The following is a 23,303-nucleotide window of genomic DNA, read 5'->3' as shown; positions in this document are numbered from 1 at the left end:
TTACACTCATTCAATATATTCTATTGAATGGCCTATCTGTTTGATAGGGGATAAGTGTGATTGTGTTACAGTATAATATCTTACAAAACGAATAAAAAATACATATATATATTATCTTTTATCTGTTTGAGTTTAAAATTAATTTATGATTTAGAAAAGAAAATGCAATTACCATCAGAGCTGCATCAGTACTAAGGGTGTAGTTACTAAGTACCAGTGCCAGTACTTGCCAAGTTATGCAGTACCAATACCAGTACCAGTACTAGATTTTAGCTCGGTACTGCAACACGGAGTAGTTAAGTATCAGTATCATTACTTTTATATATCATGTATATTCATCAAAGTTTGAATAAATACACCAGTGTCAAACAAAATAATTGAAAACATTATTCAGCAAAAAAATAAAATCATTATTTAATTTAAAGTTAACATTTATTTTTTACAACTTTAATGATTTAATACACTTTTTACAAACACTATTTACAACATATATTCCTGTCATATCTTATTGTTTAGTAACACAATGCAGTCATCTTTCATTTAAAACACAACAGTCTTTTGTTGCCTTTCACACCTGCACACCTCTTTTCAATTTGTACCTATGAAAGTAAATAACAGTTTTTTATGGTGCTAACATGATCACTAAAAATAGGATTATTTAGAATAGAGGCAATTAATAAGTGTTTATATATTTTGCTCTTTTGTACTAGTAAATTTATACAAAGTAATAATAGATTGTAATAAGGATAATTTGAGGTAAAGAGTTATTGAGTCTATTTATCTCAACTCAATTTTTACTTCATGTCTTTGGTGCCAACTTACTTTTTCACAAAAATTAAATAAAATATGGAATTTACAGCTTTACTTTATGAAACAAATTGATGACATTTTTATCAAAACCAAGTACTGCCTTGTAATGCAGTAGCAGTACCACTTTTTAAGACAGTAATGCTGTACCAGTACCAGTAGTAGCAACATTTTGTAAGAGTAATTCAGTATCAATACCAGTACTTGCAAAATCGTTGCAGTACGTACTGCAGTACCTGTAAGACATCTCTGATTACCATACAAGTCCACTAAAAATAATTTATCAGTTTATAAATGTTAACATTATAAAACATGCATCAAAAGTGAAAAAAGTGTTTCAGTCATATGCAGCACAAGGAGATGATGATCGTTTCAAATGTGAGGATTATTTTAATCAGTTCTGATTGTTTAATAAGATAAAAAAAGATAAATGCCACAAATGTCGATATAGTAACATGGACCAGGCGGCTCGGAATCTCTGCGAGTCTTGTATAAGTGTTTTATTGTAAACTTTGCCTGTAGGCTTTATGAATTTTTTTAGCGGTGACTGTCTTTAAAGATCCTGTAACACAATTATAATGGTTTTAAATCATAAATATGATGCTCGAAATAAGATTTATCAATATTGTAGGTTTCAAAAAGCATTATTTTACCGAATTTAGCATTTCATGTAAATAAAGGGAGGAAATAAACTATTTATTTTCTATAAAGTTTAAGTAAGAAATTCAGGCATATATTTTAATGATCATATATCATATGCACAAATATTTGCAGAACATATTTTACATATTCTTCGATGTTTGAAAATTGTTTTATGTGCATAATTCACTAAGTGTGGTTTACCACTTTAATCGCAACATACAGGATCTTTAAATCGTTACGAAATGTTACGTTTTTTATACAATTCAAAAAGTATATTGACTAAGGTGATCTGGCGATCTGTTGTTGATGTTTTTGTTTGTTTGTTTGTTGTTGTTTTATTGCAGTTGTTGCTGTTGTTTATTTTCCTGAATTGTGTCTAAGAAAAGAAATTTAAAACGATGAAGGTGACTAAATAGAGGATGTTGAATGAGTGTAGATTTTAATACTATATTTATTAGCATTTCTAATGCTTTTAAAATGTCAAACATTTATTCAAAAGTATTTAAATAATAGATTTAGAACATTTAAGATGCTTAACAACTGAAGCAAGTGCAGCTGGATGTACATAAATGTGTCCTGAAACTAACAAAATGTAAACAAAGGACTGCTAGATAAATATATTGCATTATTCACTACATTTATATCCAGTTGTCATCTTAGCAAAGAAGCCAAACATACTGCATCTATGCGACAAATAAGTATATATTTTTACTTGGAAACTCCAACAGTTTTTCGAAGCAATAAACAAATAGCATTACCGATGCGTAATTGGACTTTTTACTTTAGAGGCGGAGTTATTTTTGTGGAATCGCTAGTTTCGTCAAATAACAATATTTCACCGACATTATTGATAAAGACCACTTCTATAGAAAAGATTTGTTATATAAGAAATTATCAAGTACAACACGTGTTTTTATTATTCTCATCACAGTCTGATTAATTTCTAGCAAAGGTTCAGAAAACCGTTAAATTATTTTCACAGGGGTATCTGCAAAAATAGGAACTCTTCACACGCAATAAAATGAGCTTGTATAAAACTATCAACTTGTAATATGATATACATGGTGATTCTCATCACTTGGTCGTCCAATACTCGCAGATAGGTGCACTTTTACTAACTGATTACACAAGTGTCCCCGTAAAAATAAAACTTTTAAAGGTGCTGTAGAATAGGATTATAATAAACAGTTGGAAAGTTAGCATTTGAATTGTTCATTACTTTACCGGAAAAATATTACAGTGGTTGGTCCTGACTCTCTTTGCAGATCGTAAAACTGAGTTCAAATGAATAATTAGGCAATAAAATGATGCTTCTGGCAAGGTAAATGGACTTTATTTATTATTACAGTTCATCGTTATTATTATTATTTTTATTATTATTATTATTATTATTATTATTATTATTATTATTATTATTATTATTATTATTAGAATTATTATTATTGTTATTATTATAATTATTATTATTAATATTATTTATAATTATTATTACTTGTTGTTTTCGTTGTTGTTGCTGCGTCTGTTTTGTTCCTATTCTTTGTCCGTGTCAGCAAGTTTTTTTTTATAATTGTTATCATTAATGTTATAAAGATATTTTAAAAACGATATTTGAACTTTCTTTATTTTTCAAGTAAGATGATGTTGAAACTGGTATCAGTTGTAGTATGTTTAAGTATGGGAGGTGGACAATCGGAAAGCATCTCATCGCTTTATACACAAATACCGGACCTCATCGCCTCTCTCTGCCCCGGGAGTAATGTTTGCTCGAGTAATCGATCATCTACAACAGCAGACGATAATGTATTTAGTCAAGGAAAAGTATCGTGTTGTGCTGGTAAGTTTGTATACTTATTCTAAGAAGCAACTGAAGAAAAATCACTTACATATACAGTTTGATGATCTGTAACTTTATATCTGTACTTATTCATGTTAAATGTTGAATATTGCTTAAGCCGGTGCTAGGGGGCGTGGACGGTAGCTTGCACTTGACAACACCGTCCATGAACAGGTTCGATCAAACCGAGCCCGCAACATTTTCAATTTAGCCGTGTTGGGCTTTCTTTAGGGTTTCTTATGTTCTCTATTTTTATCAACGTTAACTAGCTAATGAGGGCCACTTCGCCTTAGGAATGCTTTTACTTTACATAACAAACATTTTTTATTGTTGGTGTCCTCGTAAAGTTTCCAAAAATTACTTATTCGGTAATTACCGGAACCATCTTTTGCTTCTGTTGCTTCTTTGCAGTAAGTACAGTGATTTAATATTGTGTTTAGAAGTCAAATGCTACTTTTAAGACAAATAATAGTTTTTCAGCATACCTATCTTCAGTTGATATTATTACTTAAACGTTATAAAACCCATGTTTGCCCTATTTAAAGCCGGAATTTATTATTGATTTCTTATTTTAACAAACGATATTTACCAAGTATATCCCGTTACGCAGCAATGTGAAATCTACGTAGAAACTGAGCCACAGTTTTGTTTAATTTGTGAATTAAATGACCGAAATGATGACTGATGGAAATTTGATGCACTGGTATTTGAATATTCTACTCTAAAAGATGTTGTGTACTTTTGCAATTTTTGTTAATATGTAAATTCTCATGTTGCGTTATACCAAACTCGCATAATCTTGACAAGGCAGAACAATGTTTACACTCTATCCAAAATATCTTTAAAGAAAGCATGAAAACTTTAAAAGCAATATAGATTCAAATTTCTTCATAACAAACATATTTCCTAGTTTCTAAAATTAAAAAAGAATTATAGATTGAAAACTTCTTGATGCTATTGTCTTAGCCTTATATTGCATTTTCGGATCAATTGACGAAGATAAAAGACGCTAAATTCTGCGATCTTCGCCTCATTATAATAAGCATGTCTGCAAAATATGTTTTCTTTCCCTTAATCGCTTAAATAGTTATATTACAAGCGAGCATTTTTTAGTGTGACATTAATCTTGACCGAAGTAGGTTCCTGACCTCCGCCCAATATTCATAATCATATTAAAGCATTACGCCTCTAGATTCCTACAAATTTTTATGAAAATATTGAAAATGTATTAACAAAGTTTATTACATGCTTTTCAGTGGTTTATAGAAATATATCAGTGATATAAAACTGGTAATTTCACTGTTTCAAACAGTGAAATTACCACTTTGATAATTTCACTGTTTTGAATTTAAGCCCCTAACGTTGATTCAGTGAAATACCAGCGTACACAGTACTGGGTACCAACTTAATGACGTGACGTCGTAAATGACGTCACGTTGTATTATTATTTGGCGCGCTTTTCATTCAGTATTAGGTTAAATGTCTTTTTAAAACGTTTCTTTGCATATAATAAAAAGAAAATTTGTTTAGTTTAGTGTAAGATCGGAATACATTTCACCTTGCGCCACTCGTGAAATATACCTTTTGGTGCTCACTCGGTGAAATATATTCCGATCTTACACTGAACTAAACAAATATCCTCTATAAAATATTGTGAAGTGAACAAAGAAAATAATTTACAAATTGCAAACGGCACTGAAATTCTATGTAAACAACTAAAAAGAGATCAAAATATGCACAAAAAAAGGCCTAAAATATGGTGAAAATATACTGCAAAATCAGTCTTTAATCGAGCATAACATGGAACTTATTACTGTTATCTTGAATATTTCTACATCTTTAAAATGTCAGCACATTTTTCTCAAGTTTGATTTTCTTGGAATATTTTGCCTTATCTGGAGGCATGCAGCTTTTTAGGATAGTTAGCATGTTATTTTAATTTACTTCAGTCATTTCAAAAATTATTGAGTCGACAAGCATATGCTGATAGACAGACAAAAGAATCAATTTAAAGTTGCATGTCACCAGATGAGCCAAAATTTTTTTTCTTAAAAAAATAAAGAAAAAAAAACTAATGAAAACTATACGGAGATTTTAAGATTTTTTTTCGAATTAAGGTTCAGGTAATAACTTATTTATGTTGTTGATTTTGCGGTATTTATCAACATAGATTTCCTGTGTGACATTCTCTTGAAGGAATATTTTTACATATAAGCTGCGTCACGACAAACCAACATAATGCGTTTGCGACCAGCATGGATCCAGGCAAGCCTGCGCATAAGCGCAGTCTGATCAGGTCCATGCTGTTCGCTATCAGTTTCTCTACTTGTAATACGGTTTGTAAGCGAACAGCATGGATCCTGATCAGTCTGCGCGGATGCGCAGGCTGGTCTGGATCCATGCTGGACGCAAACGCATTATGTTGGTCTTGTCCTGACGCGGCTCATATTTTGTTACGTTGATTATAAGTGCTTTTGAATTGTTTTCTTTCCTTCACAGAATGTTCCTTTTCATCTGATTGTTCGAAAACAGGAAATTGTTGTTTTCCGAATACATTGTCAGTATCAAGGGTGTTTGATAAAAAAGATCTCTCTTGTCTTTATCCGATGTCACCGCAACCGAAATATATTCATGAGCATATGTACCAACAGTTCAAGATGGTGTCGTCGGTTGCGAATAGTAGCATAGTCTTTCCAGAAGATGTGTCCAATATAACATGCGGAGATAGGCAAATTGCCTTTTGGGGCAGTCTATATCCTGTCTACTCTAAAACATCAAAACTAAATTACAAAAATATAGAATGCGCACGGGAGGATAATGCAGATGACGACATAATTATTTGGGATGCCGTCATAAGCTGTGAAAATTTAGAAATGGGCATAGCTCTTGCTGGAATGAACACAAATACATTGCCGGAAACCTGTCAGATAGATTTTATCTTTCCTGGTAATTTAAATGTTTTACAACCATTCAAATGTTACAGTAATCTCATTGACACGTGCCCATGGGCACAGGATTTTCTGGTGCCCGAAGGCATCAATATTTCACAAGCGGAAATAAGAACGTTATGTACAAACAGTGGTATTGTTTCACCATATCGAGCAACGAAAATGTATGCCAACGTCTTTTGTCACATATGTAATGCAGAATACTTTGCTCAAGAACTGTCATGCAAAGAATATGAAGGAGACAAATCAAAAAAAGGTTTATATGGCGGATTTGTAGCCCTTATCGATAGCAATTTTGTTGCTGAGACAAGAGATCCTAAAAAAGACTTTTTACCACCTATTGCATGCTCCGTTGAAAATGTAAGTTGTTTTTTGACATGTAGTACTAATTGAAAATTAGCTAATTCTAATGAATTTTAAGTTTTACATACAAGACATGAGATATTTTGTCAACTCCACTTATAACGATATTTTGGGGCCCTCCGAAATTATGTCGATAAATCCGGATATCGTTAAAGAAATCGAGAGTCGGGATTACGGCATAATCATCGTTATAAGCGATAAATCGTTATAGGCTTGTTATATAATTATAAATGGAGTTTGTAATTACATATTATGAAAACTGGAAATTTAGAAAATAGTTCAGATTTAAAGATCCTGTACGCTGTGATCAAAGTGGTTAACCACACTAAGTGAAATTATATATATATCCACATAATTATGCTAATAAAACCATTTTTAACATCGAAGAATATGTAAAATATGTACTGCAAATATTTGTGCATATCATATGTAATCATTATAATATATGCATTCATTTCTTGTTGTAAAATTTGACTTAAACTTTATAGAAAATAAATTTCTAATTACCTCCCTTTATTTAAATGAAATGTTTAATCCGGTAATATCTTTATAAATAATGCTTTTTGAACCTTTAATATTGATAAATCTTCATTTGAGCATCATATTTATGATTTAAAACCATAAAAAAATTGTGTTAAAGGATCTTGAATGCTTAGTAATGCATTGTTTAATTAAAGAATCAATACTATAGTTAAATTTACAAAGAAGTTAACATCTGTACTTTTAAGTTCATCAAATTTTTGTATTCATGTTCAACAAAAACAGCAACTTATTTATTTAATGAATTCAAATGTCCAATTACAATCACGAACTACAATAAGGGTTTGCCGCATTATATTTGGATATACCATCCACAACCATCGTTCTTGGTGTTTCTAATTAACGGATGTTTCTAAATTCAAAATATTGCCATGTCCGTGTCTAAAGATGTATTCTGCTTAGGCCGATGCTAGGGGTGTAAACGGTAGCTTGCATTCAAAACTACTGTATAAGAACAGACTCCACCAAATCGAGCCTGCAACATTTTCAATTTTTACCGTTTTGTGCGTTCAATAAAGTCTCCATCTTTGATCATTTCATTGTTTGTTTGTTTTTTACATTCCAGGAAGACAGGTGCCGTCCAATCTTTTGTCCGACTGGACAAATGAGAGGTAGAACGAATACGTGTGTCTACCCGAATAAACGTTGGTACAATCAGTACTATGCTGTCAATATTAACCTAACTTTGGAAAATTCCACGAGCGTTGCTGCAATGATGAATGGTATGCACGAACATGTGTTTGCTACAGATTTGCCTTCTCTGAGATCAGTTTGGCTAAAACATTGGTCAATTCATTCTATATCTTATAGAGTCATGGATGAGCCACTCGTATCAAATAATTTCGAAATTATTTTACACAGAAAATTATCAAGTGTATCGCCAAACATATTTATAAGAACCATTGGGGAAATGGTCGGACAGGCATGGTCGATAGGATTACGCAATGTTACAGCAGTTCTGAAGTCATCAAACTTTTCAATAAGTAAATGGATTTTAAATGAAGAGATTTTGAATACTGCAAAAGAGTTCTCTAACGTAACTGAGTATCTGGTGATACCAAGGTATAAGCAAGTTTACCGAGACATATATACTTTTAAACAGGAACATGTTATCACTAAGTTATATTTTTGTAAACAAGTTGAACTTGAGTCATCAGAATTCCTGCTAAGTCATGCAAAGAATGTTTTATATCACATTATAACAAAACGTTTTTTGTTTGACGGCCAATTTGCTCTCGTGTATGGTAACGCATTAAATGATGAAGTTCGTGCAAGAATTTGCATTGAAGACTCCGGTCTGCTTGAGAAAAACAGACATTCAACCAGGAGCGCAGGCAGTACATTTTCAAGAAACTTCTACCCTTGTTATGAAGTTTTAGGAATATTAATGATACTTGTATGCCACATTCCATACTGAGTACTGACGTTTATTCCAGCAGTCATGTTTCTTTCATGTTCGTGAAGTTGGCAGCCTAGCAGCCTAGCAGCCTGAAGTTGGCAGCCTAGCAGCCTGGCAGCCTAGCAGCCTGGCAGCCTAGCAGCCTGGCAGCCTAGCAGCCTAAAGAAAACTAAGAATAGTACAAACATGAAAACCGTCGGAAATACATTAGTAGCACTTCTTTAGATCATTCCACGCCTTTTTCAATATCGTGATCTTTATTTTTTAAGATGTTGAACTGTATCGTAAGATATTTTTTTCATTCTGACGCTTCGAAATTTGTGAAGATAGCAGCCTAGCAGGATAGTAAAAACATGAAAACCGTCGGAAATGAATCGGTAGCAAATACTTAGACCATTCCACGTCTTATTTCTGTATCGCGTACTTTATTTTTTTAAATAATTTACTATTTTTTATTTTGACACTTCGAAATTTGTGAAGTTAGTAGCCTAGCAGCCTAGCAGCCTAGCAGCCTGGCAGCCTAGCAGCCTAGCAGCCTAAAAAAAACTAAGGATAATACAAACATGAAAACCGTTGGAAATGAGTCGGTAGCACATACTTAGACTATTCCACGTCTTTTTTCAGTATCGCGAACTATATTTTTTAAAATATTGAACTTTGCTTCTTTTTTTTTTTTTTACTGTTCGAAATTTGAGCAGCTTAGCAGCCTGGCAGCCTAAATAAAACTAAGAATAGTACAAACATGAAAACCGTCGGAAATACATAAGTAGCACTTCTTTAGATCATTCCACGCCTTTTTCAATATCTTGATCTTTATTTTTTAAGATGTTGAACTTTATCATAACATATTTTTTTCATTCTGACGCTTCGAAATTTGAAGTTAGTAGCCTAGCAGCCTGGCAGCCTAACAGCCTAAAGAAAACTAAGGATAATACAAACATGAAAACCGACGGAAATGAGTCGGTAGCACATACTTAGACTATTCTACGTCTTTTTTTCTGTATCGCGAACTTAATTCTTTTAAATATTGAACTTTGCTTTTTTTTTCTTTTTTTTTACTCTTCGAAATTTGTGAAGCTATCAGCCTAACATCCTAGCAGCCTGGCAGCCTAGCAGTCTAGCAGCCAAGCAGCCTGGCAGCCTAGCAGCCTAGAAGCCTTGCAGCCTAGCAGCCTAACAGCCTGGCAGCCTAACAGCCTAAAGAAAACTAAGAATAGTACAAACATGAAAACCGGCGGAAATACATTAGTAGCACTTCTTTAGGTCATTCCACGCCTTTTTCAATATCGTGATCTTTATTTTTTAAGATGTTGAACTGTATCGTAAGATATTTTTTTCATTCTGACGCTTCGTAATTTGTGAAGATAGCAGCCTAGCAGGATAGTAAAAACATGAAAACCGTCGGAAATGAATCGGTAGCAAATACTTAGACCATTCCACGTCTTATTTCTGTAATGCGTACTTTATTTTTTTTAAATAATTAACTTTTTTTTTATTTTGACACTTCAAAATTTGCAGCCTGGCAGCCTAACAGCCTAAAGAAGACTAAGGATAATACAAACATGAAAACCGACGGAAGTGAGTCGGTAGCACATACTTCGACTATTCCACGTCTTTTTGTAGTATGGCGAACTTAATTCTTTTAAATATTAAACTTTGCTTTTTTTTTCTTTTTTTTACTCTTCGAAATTTGTGAAGCTATCAGGCTGATAGGCTGCCAGGCTGCTAGGCTGCCAGGCTGTTAGGCTGCCAGGCTGCTTGGCTATTAGGCTGATAGCTTCACAAATTTCGAAGAGTAAAAAAAAAAGAAAAAAAAGTTTTCTTTAGGCTGTACATGTTAGGCTGCCAGGCTGCTAGGCTGTCAGGCTGCTAGGCTGTTAGGCTGCTAACTTCAAATTTCGAAGCGTCAGAATGAAAACAATATGTTACGATAAAGTTCAACATCTTAAAAAATAAAGATCACGATATTGAAAAAGGCGTGGAATGATCTAAAGAAGTGCTGCTAATGTATTTCCGACGGTTTTCATGTTTGTACTATTCTTAGTTTTATTTAGGCTGCCAGGCTGCTAGGCTGCTAGGCTGCTCAAATTTCGAAAAGTAAATTAAAAAAAAAAGCAAAGTTCAATATTTAAAAAAATTAAGTTCGCGATACTGATAAAAGACGTGGAATAGTCTAAGTATGTGCTACCGACTCATTTCCGTCGGTTTTCATGTTTGTACTATTCTTAGTTTTCTTTAGGCTGCTAGGCTGCCAGGCTGCTAGGCTGCCAGGCTTCTAGGCTGCCAACTTCAGGCTGCCAGGCTGCTAGGCTGCTAGGCTGCTAGGCTGCCAACTTCACGAACATGTTTCTTTCGACATAACTGAATTCATTTATATCATAATCGCTTTATATAGCAAATGAATGGATTTTTTTCTACTGAATTAAGACTTTATATACATATATAAAATGACAGAAAATGATTTAAAACTGAATGATTTAATACGCAATCCTGTTTTATGCTCTTGTATTATGTGTAAAATATGAAAGTGGGCGGAGTCAAAACTCATATTCATTTTTTGGGGTACTAATTTCAAAGAAAATTTTCTTGTATTGCCAATAGCTTCAGATATTTATTTCATGATCAGAATAATATGGTAATGTATCTCAAAGCTTTGATACATTGTCTATTGAACCGCATCAAGCACTTGAAAAATAAATGATTTAAATGCGCTTCGAGGGATTTCAACTGCAAAAGATAGCGTTAAAACTTATACGGAAAGTCAAAGGCCGGGACCGCAAAGCAGATCAGGGTTTTGGCTTGCCCAGCTTTAGACTTCACGTGCACATTTTAAAGAAAAATGAAATAAAAAAGCAATTAAAGAATATACTATCAATGAAATGTTCAGGAGCGCCGCCATTTTCAATGTGCCTAAATAGTAGGATAGTAGGCGGGATATTCCGATAACGAACAAACGCAACTTTACGGATCAATAACAATCGTCGAAAATGGTAGCGGTAAAACAGAAAAATTAAGTATGTTTTTAACCGACTTCCCCGTTCATAGGCTTTGCCTTATTTCGTATTAAGGGTAACGTGTTTCATGATTTAATCATTTAACCAATCATACTGACGCAAATGAATCATTTTAATGACAAGATACTAATCATTGAATTTATTGTCAATTTTAATTAATAACAATGAAACTGAATAAATCATAACGAAGCTAACTTTACTTCTACTAAATTGTTTGATAATTAGGTGTTTACGAAGTCATGTTTGAGTTTAATTTCTATCACTAATATTACTTTCCCATTTTTGAATCGACACCATGGTACCCACATTGTGCGGGAAGGTTGTGTCTGGGGCCACGTTCTGTGAGTAACTCCTTGATTTTTTTGTTCTAAGCTCTATATTATTTAAGACGTCTCTCGGTAGTTTTTTTGTGCGCATCGTTATACGTTTTCAAGGGAAATAGTCACGGACAGTAACTCTTCACAAAGAAATTAGTTTAATAGTACTCGGATAATTGTAATTGTTTTAAATTTAAATTTCGACCGTAAAACAGATCATAAGCTTACTGTACAGTACAGGAGACATTTTTTCTAAATGGTCAGAAGAAAAACGGGTGAAAATAATAAGTGAGTTTTCTAGACAACATCAGACACGGGGTTTCTCTAAGCTTTTGTATGACAACGCTGATAATAATTCTGCGCGAGTTACCCCACCTTCTAGTGACAGTGACGAAAGTGCGTAGCCACTTAATCGTAATAGTAGATAAACAGACGAAGAAGCTTTAAAGGATGTACATAAAAATGTTGAATAGAAAAAAATATAAATCTATGAATGAAACGTTCAAACAGAATACTTAGATCTACTTATTCGTCTCATTTGACGAGGGAAGAAATGATATGGGAGACTTGTTTTAATAACATTTAGCTGTACTGTATACTTCATATAACATGTATAACATCAAAAGAAATAATGATTATATATATTGCCATAAGTTTTATTGTAAATATAACTATGCCTATTGTATTACGTTGTTATCTCTGGAGAAAGCTTGGTCAGTTTGACAGTTGACGTATGCTGAAATTCAACACGTCAACATATATCTTTCTTTTCCTTTTTGAATTTTCCATATGTTTTTACCTTTTATATAAATATATGGAAAATTCTATGAAAGAATGTTTTTGATATCTTCATTTGTTTACAACATTCATGTTTATTTTGGGTTTTTGTAGAGTTAAGACAATTAAAATATTCTTTTGTGAAGAAATGTGTTCAGATTATTTATTTTTTCTATACAGAATCAAAAGAAAAACTTATATATTTATAAAATCATGTTTGTTGTCTGTAAAAAGATTTCCTATAACTTTTTATTATCTAACAGATAGTGTGGCAATTTTGACAGATTTGAGATATACGGTTACCATGGAAACTGCAATTTTACAATAATCCAACGCGTCAACATATATTGTTCAATTACTTTTAAATTTGTCATTAAATTTACCTATTTTATCAAATAAAATATTAACAATTCTATAAAAGGAATTATATTTTCCTAAGACTGTAGAAAATGTCTTTAAACCAAATGCGTCAACTTCTTTGCAAATTACAACAGCATGATGACTTTTGTCTTGGATTTCATTTCTTCACTCGCGCAACGCTGACGTGTGTTCTTTAAAGTGAATTGTTCCGTAGTGGAATGTATTTTATACCAAAAACACTGATTTTAATAGTATTTGGTACTATATAAAATATTGGCAGTCAAAAATAATGGCAATAATATATTTACATCCTCGTCGGACTATGATATAGACGTTTTGTTGCTTGAATTGTAGTCCAAAATTGAGTAAATGCATAAATTATCTTATTAGCGCTCTTAAAACTTCAAGAATTTCTTTCTTCATTTATTCTTAATCCGTTACAATGATGAATAAATATGAAGTATTATGGTGTTTTATCATTTATCTTCAGTTTCAAATATTGAAATTTGGTTTTCTAGGTGAAGTAATTTGTTTGATTAAACAATTTTCAAATGTCCTGTTTTTTTATCCGAAATTACTGTTACAACTGTTCTGTCCGAAATTAGTTCACCTCATTGACTGAAATTCCTTCCGATTATTGTGTAAACAATACCATTTCAAATTCAATACAATTATATAATTAGTTTTATTTTCAATTTAAAAAAAAAAACATGTATTTTGATTCACTTATCAAAACATCTCTCTTACCTTAAATATTCCACTGCAGGCTGTGATTTGGGCGTGTGTCTGACAAAAAAGAGAGAAATAGAACAGAACAGAACATGCATTTTATTAGATGCGTACCATACGAAGATCATCGTAACATATTTACAAAATTGATACATTTACATGTAATATAATATAGTCACATGATCAATCAGTGTTTATAAGTATCGAATCGCAATAACACATACATTACATTTACACATTTACATTTAATTAAATAACAATTACATGCTATTTTAAGCATACAATTTCATCATGTTCTATTCTAAGAGGATGGACTTAAATATGATTCTGAATTTATTGAGGGATTAATTGATACAAATCGGGTTCATAGACAAATAAAAATAGTAAACACAAATAGCTCCGCGTCTGTTGCCGTCTGACAGATAACATGCTTGTGTTTATTTATTGTCGTCATTTGAAACCAATAGGAGCGACTTAATTCAGAAGACTGACATTCTAGTGCAACGGACATACTAATAATATTTGTCATATGTCGCGGTTCAGATTGGAATAGCCGTCCCGAGGGGACCCGCCAACTGGGCGGTAACGAGACTTGCCGAGTGACGGATATTACCGCAAACATATGTCAGATAATTTTTTATATTCCATCATATTTTGAATGATTCACCTTAACAAAACAATTGTTCCATAGAAAATTAGAAATTATGTCATTACACCCGTCACTTTTTTTCGTATGGAATCACAACTTCATTCATAACGGGGAAATTATGTCATCATAAGCATGATATGCAAGAAAACCTTTTTTCATCACAGCATACACTTTTTATTCTTTTACTTCCAATATCATTATCCTATAATAGGCATTTATACACCGTTCCTCGCGTATTCAGAATTTTAAATTCTAACCCGCCATGGATTTATAGTAGGACGGTGCTACAATCAAACTACTGCATCCAATTTAAAACAATATCTAACTAAATAACAGTCGTAGGGAAATCATCAATCAAAAATTAAAATATGAATACTTAATTTATGATGCTAAACACTAAGATGTGCTTACAACGAGAACTAGCCCTGGCTATTATGCGCACATAGACCTGCTGACATTCGTAAAAGTAAACAATGAATTGTTATAGTGTGTGTTGAGATATAACTTTAACGGAGATAAATGGATATAAAGTTGCATGCAGATAAAGAAAGATGAAAACTAAGACATATCATATTTGATCGAGATACTGAAAAATAAATCGAGATAACGAGAGTTAACCCAATCACTTTAACGTCTGATATACTCCAAGTGTGTCAAATACTTACATTTTGTTAAGTTTGTAAGTAATTACGAACGACATTATGCTATGATAGTAAATAGATATGAAGAAGTGAAAAGTAGAAGTATTGTTTTCCATGCGCAACGAGAGTCTTTCAGATACCGGAAGTGGATGTTATAAATTAGTGCAGCTGATATAATCTACAACCGGAAACGGAAATGTATGTCAGGCAAGATGGAGGATGGGGATGGATTGTTGCCATAGCTACATTTTTATGCAACGTGATTATAGATGGAGTAAAATACTCGTTTGGTATCATATTTGTAGAGCTTGTGAATACGTTTAAAGGGACTAAGAGCCAGACATCATGGATAATGTCTATTCAGATAGGAGTGATGTTGCTTTCAGGTGAGAAATAGAGAATACATGGTTGATGTCGGGATGGAGATGGTTTATCCGGTGAGCGCGAAAGTGTATCTTTAAATAGCGAGCCAAGATTCACTTTCGTAGCGAACCGGATAAACCTTCACCTATCCTGAAATCAACCATGTATTCGATTTGTCCTACTTTTGTCTATTTTGATCGTGTTTTTAGATTATTTAAATGGTTTCATTCTTACCTTTCTCCGATCAAAAGCGTCTATAGACATGTAGTTTTGTTTTGCTACTAACCATGTGATGTCAGGCAACTAGTAATATAGAGGATAACATCATAAAACAAGTAATTACATAATGCATAATTATGTAGATTTTAATGGTCTAATAAACATATGTTTTAACTAGACGTTATTTATTCAAAGTAACATTTCATTTCAAACATTTCAACATTTGCAGCAAGTTATTTTGCTTCTGTTAAATAACAAGATATTCCCTACACAGTAAAGAAATTGAATAAAAATGTACACATATGTACTGATTATTCACTATCGCAGTGGTTACATCCCCTGAATAGTACATTACTGAAGGACGACATACTCACTGTAAGGTGTAGGCAGGTGTTTTGAATCGAGAAAACTTTTGACAGGATTTGTTTTCCCTTAGTAAATAGTTCTTAGTGAGAGAATAAAAACAAACTCCCTTCCTTGGCTACTTTTATAATACTTATGGATTATACAAAACCACAGGTCCTGTTGTTGCAGCGTTGGTCAACCGATTTGGATGTAGAAAGATTGGACTGGTGGGCACTGTTGTCAGTTTTTCAGGATTCGTAGCCAGTTCGTTTGCGCGGTCTTTGTATGTAATGTATATAACATTTGGACTTCTAGGAGGTAATTACACTTTAACAAAAAATCTATATCTCAATGGATATTATGAGTCATATAATTATTTATCTTTTTTGAACCGTTAACATATCATTGAATATTGACAATCATATAATTATGTATCTTATTTTAAGCTTTAGCATAACATTGAATATTAATAATCATATGTGGCGGCGCGGCCGAGTGGTAAACGCGTCGGACTAGTAATCTAATGATTGCTGACCGTAGGTTCAAACCATGTCAGGGGCAAGCCGTTGTTTCCTTGAGCAAGAAACTTTACATTCATGCTTAGTACTGGTTGGTTCCGCAACGGATTCGAGAGTGTTTCAATTAGCTTATAGCTTCCAACACAATCGAACTAAAATAAGTTTGTATAAGCCAAGAATCATATCATTATTTATCTTATTTGTTCAAACTAAGTATTTCAGTAAGTTGATCTTGGAAAAGCCTTCTTTAAAAAAAGGGTCCCGATACCTACTTATAACGAATAAGTGACTTTTGTTTCTAGGATAAAGGATCCAGCTTTATCAATTTAAATATAGTAGACCGGTAGATTAGGGGTATCGAGGGGTTTATAGTTTGTGTTTTTATCGTCGGCAAATTTCATTTTTTACTCTAATTTGATTTACACTCAATTATATGAAACGTTTTTTTTTAAAATAACACATTTAACCTGTAGAAAATCCGGAAGCTGTTTTAAGTTAAAAGTTTTCGTTGTTGTTGTTTTGTCAGGTCTTGGTTTTGGGATGATGTCGATGCCAATGGTAGTGACGTTGGCACGCTATTTTGACAAGCGCCTGGCTTTAGCATCCGGTATCGCAGCCATGGGTTCAGGTTTTGGGACACTTGTTTTCAATCCACTTAGTAAAGTAATACTACTAAATGTTCCTTGTTAAGTTTATACACATTCCAATTTAGGTAGAAAAGCTGATACATGTTAACCATGTTAATAAATATACAATTCAAAGACTTTTCATTTATATACTGTTTAAAATACATATTTTTCATAGTTATTTCAAATACTTTACAAATACATATGCAAGTTGAATAAACTTGTATCAATTTGAATGTTAATAAATTGTTTTAGTGGACTGTCTTTGCTTATATTTGCAACGTTACATTTAACATAATTTTTTCTCGGCTTTAGTAAATGTGTTTATTTAAAGCAAACATACCCGGCTTTTTATTGTTGTTGTTGTTGTTGTTGTTTTATTGTTTTTATTTATTTTATTTTTTTATTTTTCGTATCTGACTAGTTTAACATTATTCATTATTTCAAACGTGAAGATAGTAGTAGCAAGGCAAATGTTCATGAGAAGATTTCTAGATGAAAAGTATAATCTGCAAGGTTCACGTTATATTTTATTAGGTCCTTATAGATACATACACCTGGCGCGGAACACTTCTCATAGAGTCTGGAATTGTATTAAACGGCTTAGTATGTGCGCTTGTATTGAAGCAACCAGCAACAAGAGCAGAAAGCACCAACGCAATTGTAGAACTCGATACTGATAACACAAAAGATGATAACACAAAGGAAGAAAACACAAAGGAAGTCGGACCATTTACTGAGTTAAATCATTGCGATCATATATCAGGTATCTGTCGTTCAGATGACCAAGAGCTCTGTAATGAACGTGGACATGAAAATGACAAAAGTGTAAAGCTAGAAACATATAAAGAAAACAGAGATTCGGCGTCGCTTCTTGCAAATGATGGTGAAGTAGAATTATCAATTATTCCTAAGGGAATTGAATTGAAGCAAACGACTGAAGAAGATCCCGATGAGGCGCATCCTTTAATAATATCAACAGATAAAATCATTAATGGTGCAACTTATTCAGAAAATAGCTGTGAAACATGCCATGAAATTTCACTTTACAATAACAAAAATAGCGACTCAAAATTGTTAAATGTTGATAAACAAACCGATGAAAATTCTGTAAAACTTCAAGAAGAGGAGGGGACTGACAAGAGAAAGAGATGGTTTAGTTTATCGCCTTTAAAGAATATAGGTTTTCTGTTTTTCCTTGTGTCAGGGTTCCTTATTGAATTAGCTTTAAACGTACCGTTCACATTTTTGCCGGACATGATGCTTCAAAGAGGGTTTCAAAAACAAGATTCTGTATGGATGCTGTTTGTTATAGGTACGTGTTTATTATTTCTTGGCTGATTTTCTTTTATTAACCATGAAAGTATTTCCCTTTGATGCTATGTAAACAAAAAAAGTAAAAAAGCAAGAATAAATTACAAAAAGTTGTACTGAGTAAATGTTTGAGGTTATGTAAAAAGAAGTTAAATTGATCTAAGTTTGTTATAGTTTTGTTTTTGTTGTTGTTTCAATCTAATTTTAACATTGATTCTTTTCTTTCGGTTGTGTTTTTGTTAGGTTTGGTAAGCACGGTCAGCCGTATAGTGATAGGATTTATTGCCGATCTACGGTTTATTAACCGAGTGAAACTCTGCAACTCCATCGTTGTTCTGAATGGCATAATTGTCGTCTGCTGTCCCTTTTGTTTCAACTATGCCTCTTTTCTTGCCTTTTCCATTTTGTTTGGATTCTCTGCAGGTAAGGCACATCAAAAATATCTAAATTATTATGAACACTTTTTTCTATCATATCATTTGTCTTGTTTCGTTCTGACATTACAAATTTGTTTAATCTTATTCACTTTAAATGTATCATTTTGTTTACAATTTGAATTTCAATTCAATAAACACAGAGATAGTACTTCCTTTATGAGTTGGACAACAGGATACATATTACATTCTAGGTTTTATAGTTAATTTCTATCAAATTATGATTATGTTAGAAATATATGATTTATACATGATATAATAAAAACAACGGAGGAGTTACGTCATCATTTTAACTGATTATCGAATGTTAACATGGCATTTAAACTTCCTTCTCTTTAAACCTTCCATAGGTAGTTCAAGTTCCCTTCGATATGTCCTGGTACCCGATTTGTTTGGCGTAGATATGATAGCAGATTTGTATGGTCTCAACATGTTCTTCTGTGCTTTCGCGGCATTTGTTGGTCTTCCAAAAGCAGGTAGAAAATAAATCCCATTTATCACATACCAAAAATAAAGACTGTTAAAATGAATGAGTCATTTTTCATTGACGCACCTATAGTGTGACGCTTACATTTAGCGTGACTTTACTCTATGTTTGTATAACGCAAATGACGTCTCGTAAAAGTTTACGCAGGGCCGTGTAATTCCATTTTTACGGAGTCCCAAAAGCGGCACGGGTATGTAAGCCATTTAATGAAAACGATATTACACTTTTCTAGTAAAATATTGACGAGACGTCATTTGCTTTATACACGCTTTTGTATCGCCTCTACGGAGTAGTGGCGACATATAGGGATCACTTCTCCGTCGTCTGTCCGGCCGTCCGGCCGTCCGTCCGTCTGTCCGTCACAAAACTCTCCGACTTCTCATAAACTACTGGTGCAATTTCATTCAAACTTTACAGGAATGTTCAGTACCAAGTCTAGTTGCGCATATCGTCAGCATTTTCCGGTTCAATTATTTTTGTCCGAGTTATAGCCCTTTAATAATTTTTGTCCGGACTACTCCTCTTATACAACTAATGCAATTTTAAAGGAACTTTACAGTATTGATCCTTGCGCATCTTGCACGGGTTTTACGGTTGAATGATTGTTGGCCATTTAATAAAAAGGTGGTTTTCTATGTGTTGCCAGATACACAAAAGCTTGTCCGGACTACTTCTCATAAAATACTGTGCAATTTCATTCAAACTTTACAGGAATGATCAGTACCAAGTCTAGTTGTGCATTATCATCGGCTTTTATTGTTCAATGAATTTTTTTTAATTATTGCCCTTTAATTATTTTTATCTTTTAAAGTTTGCCCGGACTACTTTTCATAAACCACTAATGCAATTTCAATGAAACTTTACATGATTGATTGGTAGGTCAAGCACTTGCGCATATAACACGGGTTTTACGCGTGAATGATTTTTAGTCTAGTTATGGCCCTTGAAATAATAAAATTTGTCTGGACTACTCCTCATATATCATTAATGCAATTTCAATGAAACTTTACAGGATTAATTTGTAGGTCAAGTACTTGTGCATAATACACAAGTTTTTTTCTTGAATGATTTTTGGCTAAGTTATTGCCCTTGAATAAAAAAGGTGTTTTTTGTGTTGCCAGCTAGACAGAAGTTTTTCTGGACTACTCCTTAGAAACTGCTGGTGCAATTTCACCAAAATTTTAGGGGAATGATCAATACCATGTCTAGTTGTGCATCTCATTAACAATTTTCGGTTCATTGATTTTTGTCAGAGTTTTTGCACTTTTATGATTTTAATTTTGAATTTGTCCGGACTACTCCTGATATACCACTTATGCAATTTCAATGAAACTTTACAGGATTGATCGATAGCTCATATTCTTGTGCATATTACACAAGTTTTTAGGTTGAGTGATTTTTTGCCAAGTTTTTGCTATCATGAGGCGACACATGTCATCACTGATGGACCTTTGTATATAACGGCTCCCATATAAAGTGATTTTATTAAACTCGTTCTATTTTTATGAAGTGTTTAATCAACACTCATTCAATGCCCTCTATATACAATATTATCTTCATCTTCTTCTTTATAAATGTTGTTTTCTTTGTCGTTGTCGTGATCATCTACATTAGTTATATATTACGTTTGTGCTCACGTATGTATTTTAAATAACTCAATATATAGTTACATTTTAATGTGACATTATGGTCATTATTTCATTGTCAAGATAAGCTGAATTGACTGTATATTTCAAAAGAGTGAATTTATAACAGTGATTGACCCACAGTTGATACTTAATTTAATGCTAGGAGTTGACTTTCGGCATTTTTCTAGTTGGGTGGTTCCAATATTTCTTACTTTTTAAAATTCCATTTTATTTTGTCAAAACTACTGTCCACACCCCATATCACTGGCTTATGCAGAATTCAACATTTAAACATAAAAATGGTGAAATTTTAAATTTAGAAATATCTGCGAAAATGTTCATACGATGGTTATCATGGAATATTCAATGTCGCGCCATTCCATGAAAGGCGGCGTAAGGTCCCAAGGTAAAAGCGTGTGCCCTAAACTAGAAAACAAAATAAAATGGAATTTTAAAAAGTAAGAAATATTGGAACCCCCAACTAGAAAAATGCCGAAAGACACCAACTCCTAGCATTAAATTAAGTTATTTGTTTACATGTTCAGTTTCTTATCGTCGGTTAGACCAAAATACCGTATCCGTTCTGTGTATTCTTACTATTTTGTTCGAGGTTCTTATCCGAAGTCTGACGGAAAAGGTCGAGAAGATGCAATTGAATTTTCTACCTCGTCAATAGACAATTATTCATCTATCTGTATATGACAGGAAATAAACAAAATTTTGAATTTTAAAGTCAACGTCTATTGTTAGTTAAAGTCGTAGTGACTCCACTACTTCCTTTACATATTAAGGCAGCGTAAGTTTACAGCTCGGCTGTCCTATTTCAATATACGTATAATTACAGGTGCTTTATTTGACGTCACTGGAAACTATATGGTGCCTTTTGTTGTTGCTGGTGTGGAGCTTGTTGTTAGTGGACTGCTGTTGTTTCTTATACCAGTAGTCAATCGAGAGCGCAAAGCATCTGTACATCGAAATTCGCATTGTACTACGTGATTCCCACCATACCTTGTGCGTCTTAATATACCACGCCGGTTTTACTGTATTATGTGACATGTGAATTGGCTGTACCAAGGATGTCTAAGTAGAAGATGACTGTCTCATTGAGAAAGAAAATGCGAATTATGCAATGTTCAAGAAGTTGAAGACGAATTTAGTTTTGTTATTATTTGTAATCGTTATCTGGCATTATGTAGAGAGTTTATCAATCCTTATTATTACAAAAAGCAAGCATGTTAAAATTGTTTGAAGCTTCTGATTTCAAGAAATAAATCTGAATTAATAGGACTTGTTAAGTACATTGTGTCGATATGGCTTTATAAAAATTATCATTTATTTTTTTAAACTATATTGTAACTCGAACTGTTAAATTTTACAAGTAATTTGTTTAAGCACATTTTCTTGTAACAAGTTCTTTGTCAAATTGGAATGTATTCAATTAATTACTTAATATGTTTAGAATGAATTCGCCTCAACTTAATCAATTCGGTTATTTACTAGAAACTTATAAACATTCTCAATATTCAAAATTTAAAAGATTGTTATCATTATCACCGTTCCATGACATTGTGATAATCTTCTGTATTTATGACTATGTAAAAATATGTATACGTCAATAAAATAACATCTATCTATCTACTGTAAAATGTGAGTATTACTGTATTGCACCTGTCGCATTGTACCACATGAAATATATATCACGTGTTTCCCACTGTACCACGTGCGTCTCACTGAGACATATTGTTAAACAAACAAACACAAAGTCACTGCCAAAACAATGTATGATTTATAACAGATAAAAAAACTTCATATTAGTCATTTTTAATTGATAGCTTTGCGCAAATGAATTAACATTTATAAAAGTAAACTAGTTTTTGTAACTGATCTATCTCTTTATACTTGTATATTAACCAAACTTCAGAACCATACATAAACATTGGAACAATAAGTCTATCACATAGTATTAATTTTGTTTTTTTAAATCAATGGTTATCTCCTTCAGAGAGGTAATAAACTATGTTTGGCTTTAAGCGCCTAGTCAACTAAGTTTTATACCTAAAAAGCAAAAACTGTCAACTTCTTGATTTCTTGATTTCATTTCGTTATTAATAAGGTAAAAAAAATATATGTTGAATTGAATTCATGTCTTTGTTTTTATTTTTCAAATACACACATTTTTGTCTTTCTTACATTTATCTTAATTTCTATCTGCCTATACTATCTAATAGTGCTTGCAAACTATGTTTTAAAAGTTGTAAAAACTGCTATACCATCTGCAAAAAGCAACATATATTTTGAAAGTTGCTGTAAGTCATTATCCGTCAAATCATCAAACTATAGTGAATCGCT

General features: G+C 32.7%; 1 protein-coding gene across 1 annotated transcript; it reads left to right on the top strand.

Annotated features, from left to right (window-relative positions):
* Nucleotides 1-14,942: 14,942 nt before the first annotated feature.
* LOC132740400 (monocarboxylate transporter 13-like) lies at nucleotides 14,943-22,826 on the top strand. Its single transcript, XM_060728291.1, has 7 exons — nucleotides 14,943-15,406; nucleotides 16,122-16,265; nucleotides 16,992-17,128; nucleotides 17,629-18,406; nucleotides 18,649-18,828; nucleotides 19,190-19,315; nucleotides 21,799-22,826. The coding sequence occupies exons 1-7, from the start codon at nucleotides 15,217-15,219 to the stop codon at nucleotides 21,948-21,950; spliced, it is 1,707 nt and encodes a 568-aa protein (XP_060584274.1). The 5' UTR covers nucleotides 14,943-15,216; the 3' UTR covers nucleotides 21,951-22,826.
* The last annotated feature ends 477 nt before the right edge of the window (nucleotides 22,827-23,303 follow it).

This window comes from Ruditapes philippinarum, unplaced genomic scaffold (assembly GCF_026571515.1).
Source record: "Ruditapes philippinarum isolate M1 unplaced genomic scaffold, ASM2657151v2 ctg5756_1_1_1_1, whole genome shotgun sequence".
Classification (NCBI taxonomy): domain Eukaryota; kingdom Metazoa; phylum Mollusca; class Bivalvia; order Venerida; family Veneridae; genus Ruditapes; species Ruditapes philippinarum.
Note: the sequence above shows the minus strand (reverse complement) of the source record. Positions and strands in the feature narration are given on the sequence as shown.